This window comes from Austrofundulus limnaeus, unplaced genomic scaffold (assembly GCF_001266775.1).
Source record: "Austrofundulus limnaeus strain Quisiro unplaced genomic scaffold, Austrofundulus_limnaeus-1.0 Scaffold505, whole genome shotgun sequence".
In the NCBI taxonomy this organism is placed as follows: domain Eukaryota; kingdom Metazoa; phylum Chordata; class Actinopteri; order Cyprinodontiformes; family Rivulidae; genus Austrofundulus; species Austrofundulus limnaeus.
The window spans coordinates 301,353-320,558 of NW_013952907.1; the positions used below are offsets into that span (position 1 = coordinate 301,353).

At 39.0% G+C, this 19,206-nt stretch overlaps 1 protein-coding gene across 3 annotated transcripts in view; it reads right to left on the reverse strand.

Annotated features, from left to right (window-relative positions):
* ptprz1a (protein tyrosine phosphatase receptor type Z1a) overlaps positions 1–19,206 on the reverse strand; it is a 98,557-nt gene that overhangs the window by 61,786 nt on the left and 17,565 nt on the right. For all 3 annotated transcript variants that reach the window (XM_014025855.1, XM_014025854.1, XM_014025856.1), the window contains exons 2-7: positions 10,166–10,228; positions 9,567–9,746; positions 7,231–7,382; positions 4,709–4,804; positions 3,318–3,384; positions 3,075–3,232 (exon numbers count right to left, since the gene is read on the reverse strand). In XM_014025855.1, the coding sequence (XP_013881309.1) occupies positions 3,075–3,232; positions 3,318–3,384; positions 4,709–4,804; positions 7,231–7,382; positions 9,567–9,746; positions 10,166–10,228 (716 nt within the window). The remainder of the gene's footprint in view (positions 1–3,074; positions 3,233–3,317; positions 3,385–4,708; positions 4,805–7,230; positions 7,383–9,566; positions 9,747–10,165; positions 10,229–19,206) is intronic.

Sequence of the window (19,206 nt, forward strand, 5' to 3'; positions counted from 1 at the left end):
CACACACACACACACACACACACACACACACAGCAATGTGAAAGGAACCCAGTGAGAATCTAAGAGGAAATTGCTTAATGCGTTAATGACCAGAGGAGCCACTGAACTGAAACCAACAATGATGGGAAAACTGCTGAAACAGCAGCAAACAACCCACTAACTAAATAAAGTTCAGACATTGAATAAAATGTTTTTAAAGAACATGAAAGCAGCCTGTTTGAAACTTCATGTGTAATGTTGAAAAGCTCTGAGTTCCTCTGCCTGTCTTTAAATAGTCAAACCTTAGAGGTTCATAGTGAAACAGTTGAGGTCACATGATGATGGATGTCAGTCATACTCAGCCTCCAGGCTGCCCTCAGACACAGATATACTTTTCTTCGGCTCGCCCATCACTGGTATGTTTGTTGAGCTTCAGCTCTGTGAACACACTGGACTTGTGCCACACGTCTTTTAAACTTCAGCTAAACCTTTAAATGAACGAGTCGTAAACAAACAGGCTCAGAGTCACAGCTGAGAGCTGTCTGCTACAGTTTAGGGACAAAATCTGCTCCTCCGGTTTCTGACATTTCAGCATCATTTAGTCTAATTACATACTCCATAAACTCTAATTACACACCGGCTGAAACATGCTCATCAGGTTCAGCAGGTGTGAGTAATGTGCTCTTTTTTGAATCAGAAAGCAGCAGCTGACCTATGTCTAAACACACCTGTATCTTCAACACATCATGATGAGAGAACGGTTCTTTACAGCAGAGACGCTGCTTAAACCTCTCACTGTATTAAAGGGCATTCAGGTTTATGATGACATCATTTGTGTTTTTAGCACAACAGAAAACAGAAAGCTGAGTGAATCTGAGGTTCAGAGCTTCAGTCTGACACTGAGCTCACTCATCAGGCTGTAGTTTTACACAGGTGGAAGGAAACTTTGGCCTCTTCCTCGTCGCTCTGAAGCTCACAGATGAACTCTTGATGACCCCAGTGAGGGGTCAAATGTTTTCTTGTCCCTGGATTCACAGGAAGCAACCTCAGACTCTGTTTACATAAGAATCATCTGTGGAAATTTTAGCAGCTTTTTCATTGTTCGATTGTTTAAAATCAACATTAAAACCGGAGGATTTCTGTGCTCAGTGAATCTGCCAGGCAGGGTTGCCAAATAGAAATGACAGGAAATACTGTTGCTTTAAAGTGCCTGTGACATGCATTTACTTAAAATACAAAAAGTCAAAGAAAGCATCTTTTTACTTAAGAAAATTGCCCTAATACACGCGATTTTACCCATTTTGTCACATAACTGGCCTATTTTATTTTGAATTTGTCTCAGCTAAAGTAAGACAGGAAGTGACATCAAAGGGGAACTCATTAATAAAATAAAATCTTTGGTCTTTGTGTATTAAAACAATATCATTTAAACTTTCATCTGTCTTTGACAGTGACTCAAAATAATGTATCAGATTCTTCTCTACATTTTGTGTTGTTAGCTGTTGTAGCAATGATCTGTTTACATGCAGACATTCCCCTTTGACATCACTTCCTGTTACTTCACATGCAAATATGTCAACAACTGTTCATCTCAGCAGCGTGCAATTTGTTTTGCAATATGTTATCAATGTTTTCTCTCCAAAAATGCACTCATGTTAATCTAAAAAAGTTTGATATCACAGGCACTTTAAAAGAATTGGACTTTAAAGCAAACTATCCACTAAGTGAGGTGTGTTGATAAATGTCAATGTCAGTTTATTTATTTAGAACCTGAAACAGAAGTTGGCCAAAGTGAATCACAACTCAGTCAAATGAACAGATAAAACAACAACAAACACAGAAATATTAAAAATGAGTCAAACTAATTAAAAATACAGAAGTGCAACATAAGAACGTCAGCTCTAAAAGAATTTCTAACTCTGCCAAAATCAAAAGCCAAGGAGTGAAGATGGCTCTTGAGCGGTCTCAGCGGTCTGAATAAAAAAAAAAGGAAACTATTCCACAGGTTTGGGGCAAAAACTGCAAACGCCCTTAATAAATCGGGTAACACTGTTTAACAAAATGATACAAACTATTTTTATGTGTCTGCAGTGGTGTACACGTGGGACTTTCACATGGGACAAAAAACCTCCACTTTGATTAATCACACATACTCTCTTACAAATATTGTATATGCACCTTTATTCCTCTCATAACAGCTAAATAAACTGATAAAGGTCTGAACCATGTTTACATCAGGATCATTTTAACCTGAATGTGTCAGCAGATTTCTCAGCACCCCACACCACCAGTCCTCTAAACCAGTGGTTCCCAAACTTTTTATCTTCTGACCCACAAAATATCCATGGCAAAAACTTGTGACCCCAAATATTACTGGTCTGAGTACATGAACTTTGTTAATAACCCTAAAAACACAGGCTTTTTGTCAATCTAAACAGCTTGTACACAAATATAAATACTTATTTTTGTTTTTTGTAATAATTATAGGGAAAATATTACATCAGCAATTATTTTATTACCCTTTAAATTGATTTCTGGAGATTATCCAAGGTGCTTCATGACCCATAATTGGGTCCCAAGCCCAGCTTTGGGAACCAAAGTGCAGTGGTTCCCAAACCTTTCATCTTTTGACCCACAAAATAACAGTAGCAGAGACCTGTGCGCCCAGCTATTTTTGGATGATAAACATTTGTATCAGGTCAACTAAACATGGGCAAAGTAACATTTTTTATACTACATTTATCCATCTTAAATATACTAACCTCACTCATTTGTAACAACTAAGGCAAAAATGTAATTAATTCAGAAAATCTATTCAGAACCCCACCTTGATGTTTCAGGACCCCACTTTGGGTCCCGACCCCAACTTTGGGAAACACTGCTCTAAACTGCATTACTTAATGATTTAAGTGAAGCAGACATGTTGCATTTGTTCATCATAAAATCCAAACATTCATGTGGACTTCCAGAAAATAACCTCATTTAGTATATATTTCCTATAAGCATAGTTCACAAACAAACTACAGACTAACAATCAGATTCTATCATACTGTATATTCAAGGTAACTTTCTGTGTTCTAAAACATAATTTTTACCTGCTCATCAGATATGGTGACTTTGTCTTTGAAGACGATCCACTCAACATTCTCGCTGCAGGGCGGCGTGGTCAGAGAGCCGTTATAGATGAAGTATTTCTCTGTGGAGTTGGGCAGCAGACCTTGCAGAGTGAAAGGTGACAGCTCTGCAGTCTTTCCTGGATAACAAAATAATGAGAAATGTTGAAGGAAAGCAGAAGAGAAGAAGCGAAAAGGAGCGAAAGAAGAATGAACCACTTGTACCGTATCTGCTCACGCTGTTGATCCCGTCCACGATGGATGCGTAGTTAATGTTGTCTTCTGAGCCCGTCTGTTGAAAATCAAACCAACATCATTTCAACTACAAAGAACAAGTCTGCTCATTGTTTGAAGATGTTCAGTCCAATACCAGATGAGGGCTGTTATATTGGTTTTATTAATTTTATAAAAACTTATTTTAAATGATATGAAGTTGTAAATGAATGCTGTATTAGCTAATACTAAACCTCTTTTAGTTTCTTTTTTCAACCCAACAAGGTTTCCTAATCTCAAACATCACAGTTAACCTGTTTTCACACAGAACCAATATTATCACAAATCTAAAACAAACTTTTAGTCATGGGATTGGTTTCAGATGCTTTTCCCTTCAAGTAGAAATAAGAGCAGCAAATAAAATAAGAATAGGTGATAAAATAAGTGGAGTCTGTTTAAATGTTGGTAAAATGTATGAATTCGCTTTTTATTGTTTATCAACCTTTATTTAACCAGGCAAAACCAGGCCTGGAGTACTTGGAGAAAACCACGACAAACACGAGGAGAACATGGAAACTCCACACAGAAAGACCCCAGGTCCAAACCAAGGATCAAACCCACGACATGCTCGTTGTGAGGCATCAGGTCTACCCACTGAAATGTTGTACTTTTCCTCTCTTTGTCTAAATATTTAATAGTAATATATTAATACACATAGGATATGCACAGAGGTTGTGGGGCCTTAAGAGCAGAGTCGATAGTTTGAAATAAAACATGTAGGTTGTTATGATGGGACATAATATTTGATAAATGTTCTCTCTTGGACTCTTTGTTTTTATATTGACGTCAACAGTCCTTTAGAATGTTATATGAAACACAACTTATCCTTTCTCCATCTTCGTTCAGCTCTATGGCACTTTCTTCTTTTACTGAACCAGGGCTTAGGTCTGGCCTTAGGCTGCATCAGTTTTGATGGAGCCACAGAGCCCAGAACGGTTTGACAGAAGGCATCAAACGTGGAGCTTAGTTGCTCGGTGTCAGAAACAGAACGTGCACCGAGCTGTTCAAAGGCAGAAGAAAACTGACCAGTAGTGGAAGAGTTAAAAACTCTACAGCGCTAAGCAGGAGCACAAGATTTAACTGCAGCATGGGAAAAAAACAACATCAAACACAACAGGAAATGATCAGAAATCACATTGTCACATATTCCCAGGTCAGTCACAGACAACCCATGAGAGAGAACAAGGTGTGTTCATGTTCATGTGTGGGATCAGCTCCCCACTGCAGCAGGTTCAAAGAGTCATCGAGGCTGACAAAGCCCCTCACCATCATCTTCTCCGGATAACATACATGTATATTAAAATCCCCAACAATAAGGACATGATCATAGTCACACAACATACCTCAAACAGAACAGCAAGGGCTGTGATTCTGCCGCTGGCCTTGTTGGTTTCATCTAAAGAGTCAAACTGATGAGCATCGTAACAGTAGATCTGCATCTGTGGGAGAAAAACAACTTTTGTTGCAGAAGATGATGACGTACAGAAAAAAATATTTTACTGAGACACCAAACTTCTGAATTATAATCAATAAACAACAATGTTTGGTCTCTTCGCTCAGTCAGCATGAACCTTTAATTAAAGATGTTTTGTTGATTTTTATATCTGAATCATGGGATTAATTTGAGGCATAAACTGAGCTTTTATTCAGGAAATAGGACCTTTATTTTGGTGATTTTTTAAAGATCTAGTGCTGCTCACAAAGAGAATGTTCTGTGTTAGACCAAGACTGGTGATAGGGTTGGTTAAAGAAAATTGGTTTGAGTCCAACTATGAGCCACGTTATTATGGCACATTCAATGGGCCTCATGCAAGAARATGTTTGAATTCTTATCCTAAATTTCTCTTGTTCGTATGAAGGGTTCGTACGAACATGCCACATCAGATTACACAAACTCTTCTATCTTCAGGAAAAGTGTGTAAATGAGCTGCATAAATTCCACCTGTTCGTATTCAGCTGCTTGTGCACGTGAGAGGAGATTAGCATAATTACCACCCCAAAAACACCATATAAGGCTATGTTTCCTGCCTCACATACCAGGAAGTGTCCATTCATGAAAATGACAGCTAAAGGTTAAAAGAACTTTACGAATTCGGAGATTAAAGTCCTGCTCTCCGAGATCGAGAAAAGAAAATATTTCCTTTGTGGAATTAAAGGACCAGCTAAAGCCAAAGAATGAAATGAAATAACTACTGCTGTTAATGTTGTGTCTCCTGTGGGTCGTATACAGTCACAGAAATAAAAATCAAAATCATATTAATCTCTCTCTAGTCCTGCTCCAGTTTTCCTTTGGTCAAATATTTTCAATTTAAGTGCAAACAACTGTGTTACATAGTTTTTATTTATTCAGAGGAGGGGCGGTCGCGCACCACCACCACCACCCACCGCCTGGCCGTCTCCCCCATCCCGACCGTCGCAAGTGTCAGATGCGGTTCTGAAGAGATGCCTTTCAAAACGTCTCCAAACTTCAATTAATGCATAATTTAAGTTGTTAGTTTGAGATCCATCCATCCATCCATTTTCTGTACACGCTTCTTCCTTTTCAGGGTTGCGTGGATCACTGGTGCCCATATCCAGCAGTCACAGTGCGAGGGGCGGGGTGCACCCCGGACAGGTCGCAAGTCCATCACAGGGCCTAGTTTGAGATCTTAATATTAATATTGTAGTGTTATACAGCAGCATTAAAATCCAATTTAATGTAATCTAGCCAATTTATGTCGTTAGTTACATTTAAAATATAATTCCAGTTCAAACAGAATAACCAATTGTCAACATAATTATGGAGTTTGATTTATTTTCAACTCAAAATATCTTCAGACTAATGAAATATGGATTTACTAGTAAAAAAACCCATCTGGATAATAGCAGACTGACTGCTTGTAAAATATACAACAGGTCTGGACCACTCGTGAATTTTGTTCGTATCTGAAAAAATCTTAGAATACGAAAACATTGGTGAATGTCACAAATTCTCCTAAATCAGTCGTACGCACAACTTAAGAACAAATCTGTGCGTACGAACGGTTCTTGCATAAGGCCCAATGTCTCTTCCAGCAAATAGCTGATCCTCCTGTTGCATTTTGAGTGTTTGCAGATGATCACAAAGCAGGAAAGGATTTTTATTGACACACATCATGAGGATTGTGTTACTAGTTGTTATAATTGTGGGTCACGAAAAGTTCTAGGAAGTCCAAATTAACAAGACAAAAATGGTCAAACCGTCGCTGATGTCCCCCGTCGCATGTTCAAAGTAAAAATGGCAGAAAGTAGCAAATCACAATCTCCCCATAATATTGCAAGATCGTTAGTGATCTACAAACACGCAGAGTATGTGTTGGCACATACTTAGATCTACTTACAAAAAATCAGCTCAATAGATGCTTACGTTACTGAGATACGGACATTTTTATGTGATGTAAGGTTCGGCTACGGTGGCAGCCATCTTGGATCAGATGACCTTGCAAATGTCACGGTTGGACATTTAGTAATGCCAACTGTTAACAGTTTTGTTGGAACAATCACAGACTTCATAATTCAAATCATCTCATAAGGTGAACATTTGGATGGACGGGTGGACAGACAGACTGAGAGCATTTCTATGTCCTCCGCCAAGGCGGACAAAAAAGTCCAGCAAATACTTTCTTCATGTGCACCTGCCGTTGGACATATTAATGAAATATTTTATAAAATAATGCTACCTACAAGTTGCAATAGCAAAATTGTATTCTTACAGTTTTAAATATCACAAATCTAATTTAAGAGACTAATTTGAGAGTCTATTTCCCAGTCCTACTACACCTCGTGTGTGTGGAAGACTTAAAAAAGAAACATTCTGAGCTCAGTCATCATAGTCATCACGTCTTACCTCTAAAGGGTACTTGACTCCATTCAGACTGTGTTCGGAGCCCTCTGAGGAGGCATTGCAGCGGCCCCAGTGGAAGGTGATATGGCCCACCTTGAACCTTGACCTCAGTCCCACTCCATTAATATAGAACTCTCCATCCACATTGACCGTCACTGACAGAACAAAAACATCATGCAGATACACTATGAGTCTGTGTAAAAAAATAGATTATTTTAAAAGGTACAAAATGTACCACCACAAATAAATAAATAAATAAAGGTAAACATATTATTAAGAAGAATGTTAAGCTCATGTTGCTGTTTTCCTTTGGCTGCTCCCAAATACTGTATATAGATCTTCACAGCGAGTGAACTGACTGGTTTATACAATGTTTTATGTCAGATGTACTTCTTTCATATGACCTAAGCTTTAAACTGAAGCCTCAGGATTACAAGACTGCAGTCACACCAGGAAGTTAGTTTGTACATAATATAATAGTCCTGCAAGAACTTAAATGGACCATCAAATAATAACTCAATGAATAAAAATATTATAACAAATGTAGCCTTTTTCAATTTCACGCAAAACTCTCATTGATCAAAAATGTTTTTAAAGCCAAAGAAAGTGGAGTCTTATCAGAACTTTTTACTGCAGTACATTCATTTAAAAGTACAATATACATATGTGCTTATTATTCTTAAGCAAGACCATTTTTAAGTAAATGTAATGAAAATTTTCAACATTTAAAAAAAAGTCATTTTTGCAAAGTCATCTTTCATCTGAAACCTGATACATGAAGAGGTTAGAACTATTTTGCTAATAGTGGCGGTGGAAGAAACTCCCTTCTGTATAATTTGATCAGTCATTGTTATAATTTTAAGTTTCACTGAACTAAAATAACCACTCACTCCCTCACTCAGATTCAACCTCGTTTTATTTCAAAGGCTTGTTGTTCTGTTGTGAAAATTCAATCAAAGCTAACAAATATACTGCAGTGTTAAATTATTTAGTTTCTTCTTGTTAGACTGAGACAATCACATGCTTCTGTACAACATGAAGCACGTCTCAGGCATCATTGCACCAAAGAACAGTCATATGGCTCAATAAATAAATGGCTCAGAGAAGGAAATCAACACCACCACCAGAGGACCAAAGCTACTAGTCAACAGAACTGTTGTTCTGGACCATGAGACCACACAGACACACAAACCTGTGCACTGCTGGACTTGACTACAAGGAAGCCTACAGTTTGATGACACTTACATGGGTCTTAAAGTGTGTGAAACTGTACTTCAACAGGAAGCAGAGTCTTCATCAAGAACTCGGTGGGAATGTAGAAGAAGACTCTATAGAGACCTCAAACCTCAGTATTTGATGAATGAGTCACCAAGTACTGCATGAACCAAGTTGGTGCTCTGTCCCCACTCCTAACTGCCTTAGCCAGATCATCACAAAAAGAGGCTAAGAGTGCCAGTTTCAAAGTAGAACCGTAATCAGTCACCTCCTCTACATGGATGACTTCAAGCTGTATGCCACACATAGGTGAAATAATTCCCCACTTGTTGAATGAAGCAAGATATACAGCAAGGACTTTGGAAGGTCAACAGGACTGTATAAATGTAGTTAAATGCTATCATTTCCTTTACTTAACTGGATTAAAACCCTATTGTGATCAAGATCTCATTTGCAACATGGGCATGGGCCAAAAGTGAACAGTACACATATCCAAGGGGACAAAGGTGATCACTACTGAAGAAGCTGAACTTTTTAAAAGTTACATCTGTGCTGAGTAACTGGAGGTCCCAGAGTCAAAGTGGGAGACTCCATAAAGTATGGTGAAGAACAGAAGAACTAAGATACTGTAGGATGTCAAAGTCCAGACCTAAAAACAGGTGATTGCCAAGTTAGCAATGCCAACTCATCGGACACTCTGATTGTTGATAAACTTCAGAAGAAGGCAGAGGTGAAATCACAAGTGATCTAGAAAAAGAAGCATAAGAATCTGGAAAACTACCTGTGCAGAACCTTCAAACTAACAGGCCTCTTGTAGAAGAGACTCAAGTTCAACCATCTCTGATGAAAAGGTGAGCTCAGAGCATGAGTATCAAATTGAGCTTTCTCCTGGTTGAAAACTGGCATTTTTAACCAGATAAATTGAGAAAAATCCAAGCAGAAGTATCATAATAACAGTGTATTTTACATGTTACTCTTTGTAAAAGTACAAATGTTTTTGTGATGCCAGTGGTGATCACAAGATTTACTCTTTAAAGGTCAGTTGTCTGAATCTGAGCTTTATTCCCAACATCTACCACTGTCCCAGTGCAAGTCTGAGGTTGACTAAACACAATCACTTTTACCTGTCTTGCCGTTGTTTGTGATGGTTGTCCTCTCATTTGTCGGTTCCTCCCACCCATCAAACATCAGCTTCTGGTACTGCAGCTTCACTGAGGCCAAGTCCTCCTCGATGTTGATAGGAGACTGCTTGGCACTGCTGCATGATGGAAACTTCTTGGCCCAGTTATGTTGGTTTAAAGTTCCTGGTGGACAGATAAAGATACAATATCAAAACATGCTCTTACCAGACAGTGTTAGGAGTTTGTAGAAGGACTGGGGGTGGAGGGTGTGGGGGGGAATTGGACAACTACAGCAAAAATGAAGCACAGATGGATGGATGGATGGATGGATGGATGGATGGATGGATGGATGGATGGATGATTTTAGGTATATTTATTAAGGAATGCTGAGCATATTGCTGCTATACTGATATTGGTGTAAAGAGGCAATCAAAAGACACCAGTGGGACATTCAATTAAGATAACTAAACAGAATTGTTGTATTTCCACTTTAGGATTTTTTATAAGTCCCATGCAAGCTTATTTTTATTTTAAATATAAGAAATGTACTATAAAACATGTTATTACAGGAAATTTGTTAAACATTCATGTTTGTGGTTTACCTGCATATGACCAGTCAATCTCCTCTGAGAACCTGCGCTGATTTCTGTAAGTATATCCTTCAGCTGCAAGAGAGAAGCAGATGATCACTGTTAGTTTTTTTTATTAGACGGTGCAAAGCACACCATATCCAGACTAATTGAAATACCGTGTTCATTTTGATGACAATATAGTTTGTCATATTATTCACAAACAAAAAAATTCCAGACAAAAATGAGACAGTAACTAAAAAGCTATTATACAGCTAATAAAACTATGACTAAAGTTAATAATGTTTTCATTTACAAATAAAAACAAGACCAATCAGCTTGAGTACAACCGCTAATTCAGTATAATTTGTTATGCAGAAAGGTGAGACTTCTGCAGATTGCTAAGGATCAACACAACTGGCTTCTCTGCACTCTTCATTTAAAGCTCATGCAAAAAAAAAAAAAGAAAGAAAAAGAAAGAAAGCAATTCAGTAAACAAGTAAAGTCATCAAGAAATCCTCATTAAAATATGCTAAAAATAGGATTCAGACATTTTTTTCCAGGGATCTTCCTGATTATCAAGACAAATCAAGTCATATTTCTACAATCAATCAGAATGATTAGGTATCAAAATCTGAAAATGTGTTTGGTTTGGATTGACCAAGTGATGCAATCCTTGATTATGTGATGAGTCACATATATTATTTAGCTAACTAAGATTAAAATGATAACTGGTGACTAAATATTGACTAAAATTTGTTGTTAAAACATGACTGATTCATCACTTCAACTCTTAAATTCAGTTCAAGATAAACAAAACAAATGTTGGGCTAACAGGACTTGAGGTAAGCATTGGGAAGCATTGCTAAGGACCCTGTCCCTCCCATAGAGTTAAATATCACTAGACTGAGCCCTGTCCACTGTTAGCATCTGTGACAACATGGAGGAACAAAATGTTGACTGAACAGGGCATCGGTTCACAGTTTCTGTTTGATTAACAGCTAGCTTAATTACAGTGGGGAAAATAAGTATTTAGTCAGTCACCAATTGTGCAAGTTCTCCCACTTAAAAAGATGAGAGAGGCCTGTAATTGACATCATAGGTAGACCTCAACTATGAGAGACAAAATGTGAAAAAAAATTTGAGAAAATCTTTTTGTCTGACTTTTAAAGAATTTTTTTGCAAATTATGGTGGAAAATAAGTATTTGGTCACCTACAAACAAGCAAGATTTCTMGCTGTCACAGACCTGTAACTTCTTTTTTAAGAGGCTCCTCTTTCCCCCACTCATTACCAGTATTAATGGCACCTGTTTGAAGTDGTTAACAGTATAAAAGACACCTGCCCACAACTTAAAACAGTCACACTCCAAACTCCACTATGGTGAAGACGAAAGAGCTGTCGGAGGACACCAGAAACCGAATTGTAGACCTGCACCAGGCTGGGAAGACTGAATCTGCAATAGGCAAGCAGCTTGGTGTGAAGAAATCTACTGTGGGAGCSATAATCAGAAAATGGAAGACATACAAGACCACTACTAATCTCCCTCGATCTGGGGCTCCACGCCAGATCTCAGCCCGCGGGGTCAAAATGATCACAAGAACGGTGAGMAAAAATCCCAGAACCACAAGGGGGGATCTAGTGAATGACCTGCAGAAAGCTGGGACCAATGTTACAAAGGCTACCATCAGCAACACACTACGACGCCAGGGACTCAGATCTTGCAGTGCCAGACGTGTCCCCCTGCTTAAGCCAGTCCATATCCAGGCACGTCTGAAGTTTGCTAGAGAGCATTTGGATGTTCCAGAAGAGTATTGGGAGAATGTCATATGGTCAGATGAAACCAAAGTAGAACTATTTGGTAAAAACACAACTCGTCGTGTTTGGAGGAAAGTGAATGCGGAGTTGCATCCAAAGAACACCATACCAACTGTGAAGCATGGGGGTGGCAACATCATGCTTTGGGGCTGTTTCTCTGCAAAGGGACCAGGACGACTGGTCCGTGTACATGAAAGAATGAATGGGGCCATGTATTGTGAGATTTTGGGTGCAAACCTCCTTCCATCAGCAAGGGCAATGAAGATGAAACGTGGCTGGGTCTTTCAGCATGACAATGATCCCAAGCACACTGCCAGGGCAACAAAGGAGTGGCTTCGTAAGAAACATTTCAAAGTCCTGGAGTGGCCTAGCCAGTCTCCCGATCTCAACCCCATCAAAAACCTTTGGAGGGAGTTGAAAGTCCGTGTTGCCCGCCGACAGCCCCAAAACATCACTGCTCTAGAGGAGATCTGCATGGAGGAATGGGCCAACATACCAGCAACAGTGTGTGCCAACCTTGTGAAGACTTACAGAAAACGTTTGACCTCTGTCATTGCCAACAAAGGATATACAACAAAGTATTGAGATGAACTTTTGTTATTGACCAAATACTTATTTTCCACCATTTTTTGCAAAAAAATTCTTTAAAAGTCAGACAAAATGATTTTCTCAAATTTTTTTCACATTTTGTCTCTCATAGTTGAGGTCTACCTATGATGTCAATTACAGGCCTCTCTCATCTTTTTAAGTGGGAGAACTTGCACAATTGGTGCCTGACTAAATACTTATTTTCCCCACTGTATACCTGTGTCACAAATTATCTGTATTTTTTTTACAATAAATGAATAATTATGTTAATTCCATTCAACAATAATGTAAAAGAGCAGAAATTAACCTGAAAATATACCATTTATAAGTAGAAATGATCTAAACTAGACCTGAAGTCAATATCTTGGACTTTTAGCTAGCTAGAAAATATGATTTCAACTAGTAATGAAGTACATGCATTATTCCTTACTGTCATTAATAATACTAGATATTTACCAGTCAACACTTTAAAATGTTCACTGGGGTTGGAAATATAGGATGAAAATTGTCTCTAGTGATATTAGCTAACCATCTTCAACAGGGCTGATTTGTCTAACAGAAACCTAAAAATGGTTAGATATAAAATATTATTTTACACTGTATAAAATAACATAAATTAGAGGCAAAACCAGCTTGTAATATTTAATATTTTATGCTAAATTGTAGCATGACTCAGAAGTGCTACACTCTGTATGAAAATATATACTACAGAAGCTAATGTCTGCTAACCAGTTCAATAATTAACAGTGACTACTGTATATCTGCTTTATAAGCTTATTTTAACTTTAACACTTACATTATTAGCTTCAGTTCTGATCAGGTCACATCCAAATTGAGGTGAATAAAATAAAATGACAGTTTTTAAAGATAGATTATATACACTTTGAAATATCAATAACAATTTGTTAATATTGTTATTAATAGTTCTTATGATTTCTACATCATCAGTCATTTTGTTTGCTCTAAGTTGCCAACACAGTAATGATAAATCCAGACTCTTGCTCTGCTTAGAACTGTAGCTGCTACAGTAGATCACAGTCTTATAACCTCATCCACTAAAACTTGATGTAGTATTACGGTAATAATGTTTCTTTTGCAGTGTGATCAGCACACAGAGCTTTTCTCTTTCACCTCCTCATTGTGTTGACAAACAAACAAACAGGAACTGTCTGTCGTGAACACATCAAACGCAGCAGGTTTCACTTACAGACCTGACACGTGAGATGCACTGAAAACCTTTTGTGAAAAGGACTACAAAGAAAACACCTGGCGTGTCATCTCCCAGTCTGACATGACCTTTTGTTCTGCAGAAAAGTGGAAAACCAATAACATTCTTCTTCTATAAATAGATTATTATTATTATCATCGTCATTATCCTACCCAGTCTTTGTACCTTTACTTTAAACCACCAAGCAGTAGCATACAAAGACCAAACCTTTTAGAGCCACGCCAATCCCACACACCATTTAAGCAGAATGTTACTTTGTTCTCACATAACTAAGGTCCAAACAATCCACTAGTCTACAGAACTGCTATGAAACAGTTCAATTTCTGTCCATAAGCAATTTTATCCAAAGACACAGATGTACAGGAATGAGTCTATTCAGTTTGTTAGATATTCTTAGTTTCTGGATAATCTGGCAGTTTTAGTTTTTTGAGTTTCATGTACTTGATCATTGTTTCCCTCAGCCTGTAATACATGTCTCACACACCTGTTAGCAATCTGCAATCCTGCTGAATTTACTCATTAATCAACTTTGCCTGTTTAAATTCTACTCTTTGTCTCAGTCATGTTGTTATGACGTGTAATAAGGGCACTCAGAAGAAGAATTATACATGAGATTTTTCTTTAAATTTTGTGATTAAAATGTATATTTAACTGTGTGTTGGAGTTTTCCTCAGTAGATTAAAGCGTAGCGTCCCTGTCCCTTCAGGTGGGGGAACGATCTTTGACTGTTGGTCGTGTCTATGCGCCAAATGACTGTTCAGAGATTCTGGTCTTCTTGGAGTCGGTGGAAGGTGCTCCAGCTTGGGATAACTTTATTCTGCTGGGGAACTTCAATGATCACAGGAGTAACGACAGCGTGACCTGGGGGGGCGTGACTGGAAGGAACTTCCTCTCTGATCTAAAACCAAGCGGTGTTCCATTCTTGGACTCCTGTGCTAGTCACGGTTTGTCCATCACAAAAATCATGTTCCAAACATAAGTGTGTCTATATGTGCACATGGCACCGGGACACCCTAGATCGTAGATCAATGATTGACTTTGTAGTCGTGTCATCTGATCTGCGGCCATACGTTTTGGACACTTGGGCGAAGAGAGGAGCTGAGCTGTCAGCAGATCACCACCTGGTAATGAGTTGGATCAGATGAAGGGAGAATAAGATGTGCAGAACCGGTAGACCCAAACGTGAAGTGAGGGTTTGCTGGAGGACAATAGTGGGCCATGTTCCATGCTTCAGTTGTTGAGACAGCTGCCTTGAGCTGTGGAGGACGGTAGGGACAATCAGGGCTCTAATGATCGATTGTTAGGCTGATGGTCCTCTTTTGCATGTAACTGTTTTGACTCTCATCGTTAAACATTTTTGTCCACCATGTGAAGGCACTGCCTTATGAGTTTACCTGAAACTCCTCAGACTAAAGAAATCTCTTGGAGGAGACATGAAACGTTTTTTCAACTCATCCAGAATACCTTCTCAACTTTTAAGATTTTTCTGCCTTGATTATTGAGACACATCAAGACATCACTAAAAGTAATAATTTTCCACAAAATGGAGAATAACTAAAGGAAGACAAAACACTGATTGAGGATGAACAGAAAGCCAGAAGCAGGACTAGAAAGGCGCCTGAGGATGGTGTGTGGAGAGCAAGCTTACAGAGTAAATGTGTAGCATAGAGCTCATGAAGAACTCTTACACAGTGTCTGCACTGAGAGAAAAGACCACAACAGTGTGAGTGTGTCCTTTCAGAGAGAGCAGCATACTCTGCTCTCCAATCTGGAAGCGTCGCAGCCTCCAGCCGGACGCTGAATAAGAGGATTAGCCAAGCCCTAGGATCCACAGGCTTTTTGGGGTGAGAACTGGTGCCGACGCCAGAATGTGTAAGACCCCTCCCCTCTGTCTCCCCAGTCAACCACCCAAATCCCTGCTCCTCTGCTCCCAATGCCAATGGGACAAGGGTCTGATCAGGGTGGGGGTGGTGTGTGTAAAACCAGCCACTAAGACTCTGAGTAATCTGTGGACTGTCTGGACATGTGGGACCATGAGCACATCATATTTATGCTTTATTTACAAATATCATGTTAACAGTCACCTTACACGATATAAGAAAATTTTCTCCAGATAAAAACATTTTGATGCATTTTCCTTCCATCCAGATACTTTATTTTTAACTCCTTTATTTCACAAGTGCAATCATCAGGTAGTAAACATAGCTTAACATTCATCCTGTATGTCCATAAAATAATTTATTATTAAAAGTCTCTTTGGTTCTTATTATAATAAAAGTATTTAGCAGATATCAGACAGACACTGTGTCACATTTATTGTGATTCAATAAATAATGTCTCAGTTGTATCTGTATAATAGTTGAAGCTGTTGGAAGGACATCAGATTCCTCCTAACACTTAAAACAGTTTGAGCCTTGATTTTAATACAGTTTTTCCTTATATTTTGAAGCTATTTTTAACCTAGAGTTAAGTTTAGAAAGAAGGAAGTTGATCTTTTGCCACTTGTGCTTGGATTGTAGAGACAACAGGTTTAAAAAGAAACCCAGACATCACTTTCTTGAGCATCAATCTCCAGCTCATACTAAATTATTCCCAGACCAGAGAGGATACATATTACCTCCAGAGAGTTCTGAGTCTGCCCAGTGGTCTTGTCACAGGGGGGGGGGGGGGCATGCCTGGAAAACTTTGAGGCACTCTGTAGGCATCTTAATCAGATGTCCACATAGTTGGACTCCCTTCAATGTGGAGGATCAGCAGCTGGACCTCAAGCTCCCCTCAGATAATGAATTTCTTCACCTTATGTCTGAGTTCAGATGCCAGAACCCATTTCAGCCACCTGTATCAGGGACCTCTTCATTTACAGTCGTGATTCATGCCTCATGACCACAGAGCTGGAACACGGATTAGCAAATCAAGAGCTTTGCCTTAGACCCAGCTCCTCTTTCACCACAACAAACTAGTCAAACACTTTGATTACTGCAGATGAGGCCACAGTCCACAGAGCCATGCCTTGCTCCATCCCACCATCACGCATAAACAAGACCCACAGGAAACTAGAGGAGCTGCAAACTGCCTCAGTGCACAGCTTAGGTCATTACACAAGGATGTCAACAAAACCAAATCATCTGCAAAAAGTAGATATGAGGCGTAAGGTTTCCAAACCTAACTCCCTCCTCTCTTTGATTGCATCTTCGGATCCTATCCATGAAGACCACACCCAGATCTAAAACCAGGGACAGCTCTGGCAGAGTCTAACACCTTCTAGGCATGAGCTTACTGTAAACTGGTGTGAGACTGAGGGCACAGCTTTTGCTTAGGTTAAACAAAAACTGTTTATCCCTTAAAGGTGACCTTTAGGGGCTAAGGCATTCTTCTACAGAGTACCTTAAAACACAAGTGTCTTCTCCAAATCCAGAAAACACATGCAGACTAGAGAACCAAACCCATATAACCCACTTAGCCACTCTGCAAAGCTGAAGATCTTATTCAGGCCAGGAAGAAAGCCACCCTACACCTCCTGAGTCTGAGGTATGACAGCTGGTTGGAGCATCCCAACACACTGGCATAAACTGTTCCATGAAAACTGAGAAGTGGACACAAAGGGTGATACAACAACTTTTACAAACAGAATAGATGTTTCACTCATTGTGGCCTGTCCTTAAATGGAGAAGAGCACTGAACACATATTGTGAGTATTTATGAAATAACAGTATATAGCCACTGGTTTAGATATGTGGACAACACCTGAGTCAAAATCCAAGACAAATACATTTTTTAGCTAAATACATCAACTCAGTGAACAAGTTCACCACGATGGCAGATGGAAGCCTTAACATAGATGTCTACAGGAAACTTACACAAAGATCTGCTTTCTAATTCTCTTTATAGTTGGTTTTCAGAACTCTGCAAGGCTGAGTCGAACAAGTCTTCACAATGATAGAAAAGAAAGAAGGGGAACAGAAACACATGAGGAAAGCACTCTGAATCTGTGGATATCTTGAGTTTACAGTCTGGAACTCAAGTGAACATTCAGCTCAACTGATGAAGTAAAAAAAACAAGGAAAAGAACATTGCACAACAAACCTAGAATGTTTCCATCCACATTCGATGTGGAGCAACATTCTGATGCATTTCAAACCAAAGACTAGTTTAACACTTGAACATGAGCACCTCCTCAGCAGTGGACTACAGGTCCTAAAAGTAAGTGCATATTCAAATCATCCATTTAAGGTCTAGGTTCCAGATCTTCAGAAGTCCTGAGGTCCAGGCAGGTCCACAGAGGTGATCTGGGGTCGGATTTATAAAGCTTGTGTACACACAAAACGAGCCCAGAAACTTGTGTACATCACTTTTCACGCTAAGGTTGTGATTTATAAAATCCAAACTTGACGTGAAAATGTGTGGTCCCTCAGCCAGCTCTCACCCATGTGTATGCTCATTTTGAAGATGTGAAGCTGCGACACAGATGGTCTAAGATCTATCTAAGATCTAATCTGATTTCAGAATCAGTTTTTGTTTTTTCACAATCCATTTTAAGATTTTATCCAATCTATTATCCAAAATACGATTGGATTTTGTTTGAACTGGCCCTTGGAGTTTTTAAGTGTCACTTGTTTTAAATTTTGTTACATAAATACATTAATTTTGGTAAAAACAAACTTAATTCCCTTCATTTATTCTGGATTGTAGGATTTGTAGTATAAAGCCAACAGCAGCTAACACTTCAGTGCAGTAAACCTTCATCTGTTCTTTAGAAGGAACTTCTCTCAGCCACCTGGCCCTCCCACCATGTCGGCACTACATCATCTGCAGATGGCAGCAGGAGGCACTCATCGGGTGCAGCTCACATGCAGCCAAAATTTAATGACTATTTCACCTGCATGAAATCACCATCAGCTTCAGGGTGAGGGCTGAACATCATGACTGGGATTCAATAACAGGCTGACAGTTTCAGATCACACCATCAGGATGCACAGCTATTTTGAGAGATGACCTAATTGAAATAACAACGGGGCGGGAGGACACGGGGGAAATTATACGTTTTACTTTTGTCCTTGACACACTTACACTAGATTCCTGACCTTTACATCAGTGTTTAATTAACCTAGTCATTATCAGACTAGAAGGCACAGTAAGAGAAACACACTTTCATCCAACTGAAATTTGGTTTGGTTCATGTATTCTGTAAAAATAGTTCTGAAAAAAACAAATTCTGATTTGGCTATGTTGTGGAATTCTTATTTTCTGTATCACCTTGACACTGACCACTTGTTCCTGTTCCTGAAGATATGAACACTTGTTCATATCTTGTGATATCCTTCCGGACGTCAGCATCAAGTTGACCTATTTCCGTGTATCAGGATGGGGCAGGTTATGATATGAGGCCTCTCGAGACACAGAGTTCGGAAATGAAGAGAGTTAGACAGTGAGCAGTGTGGAGA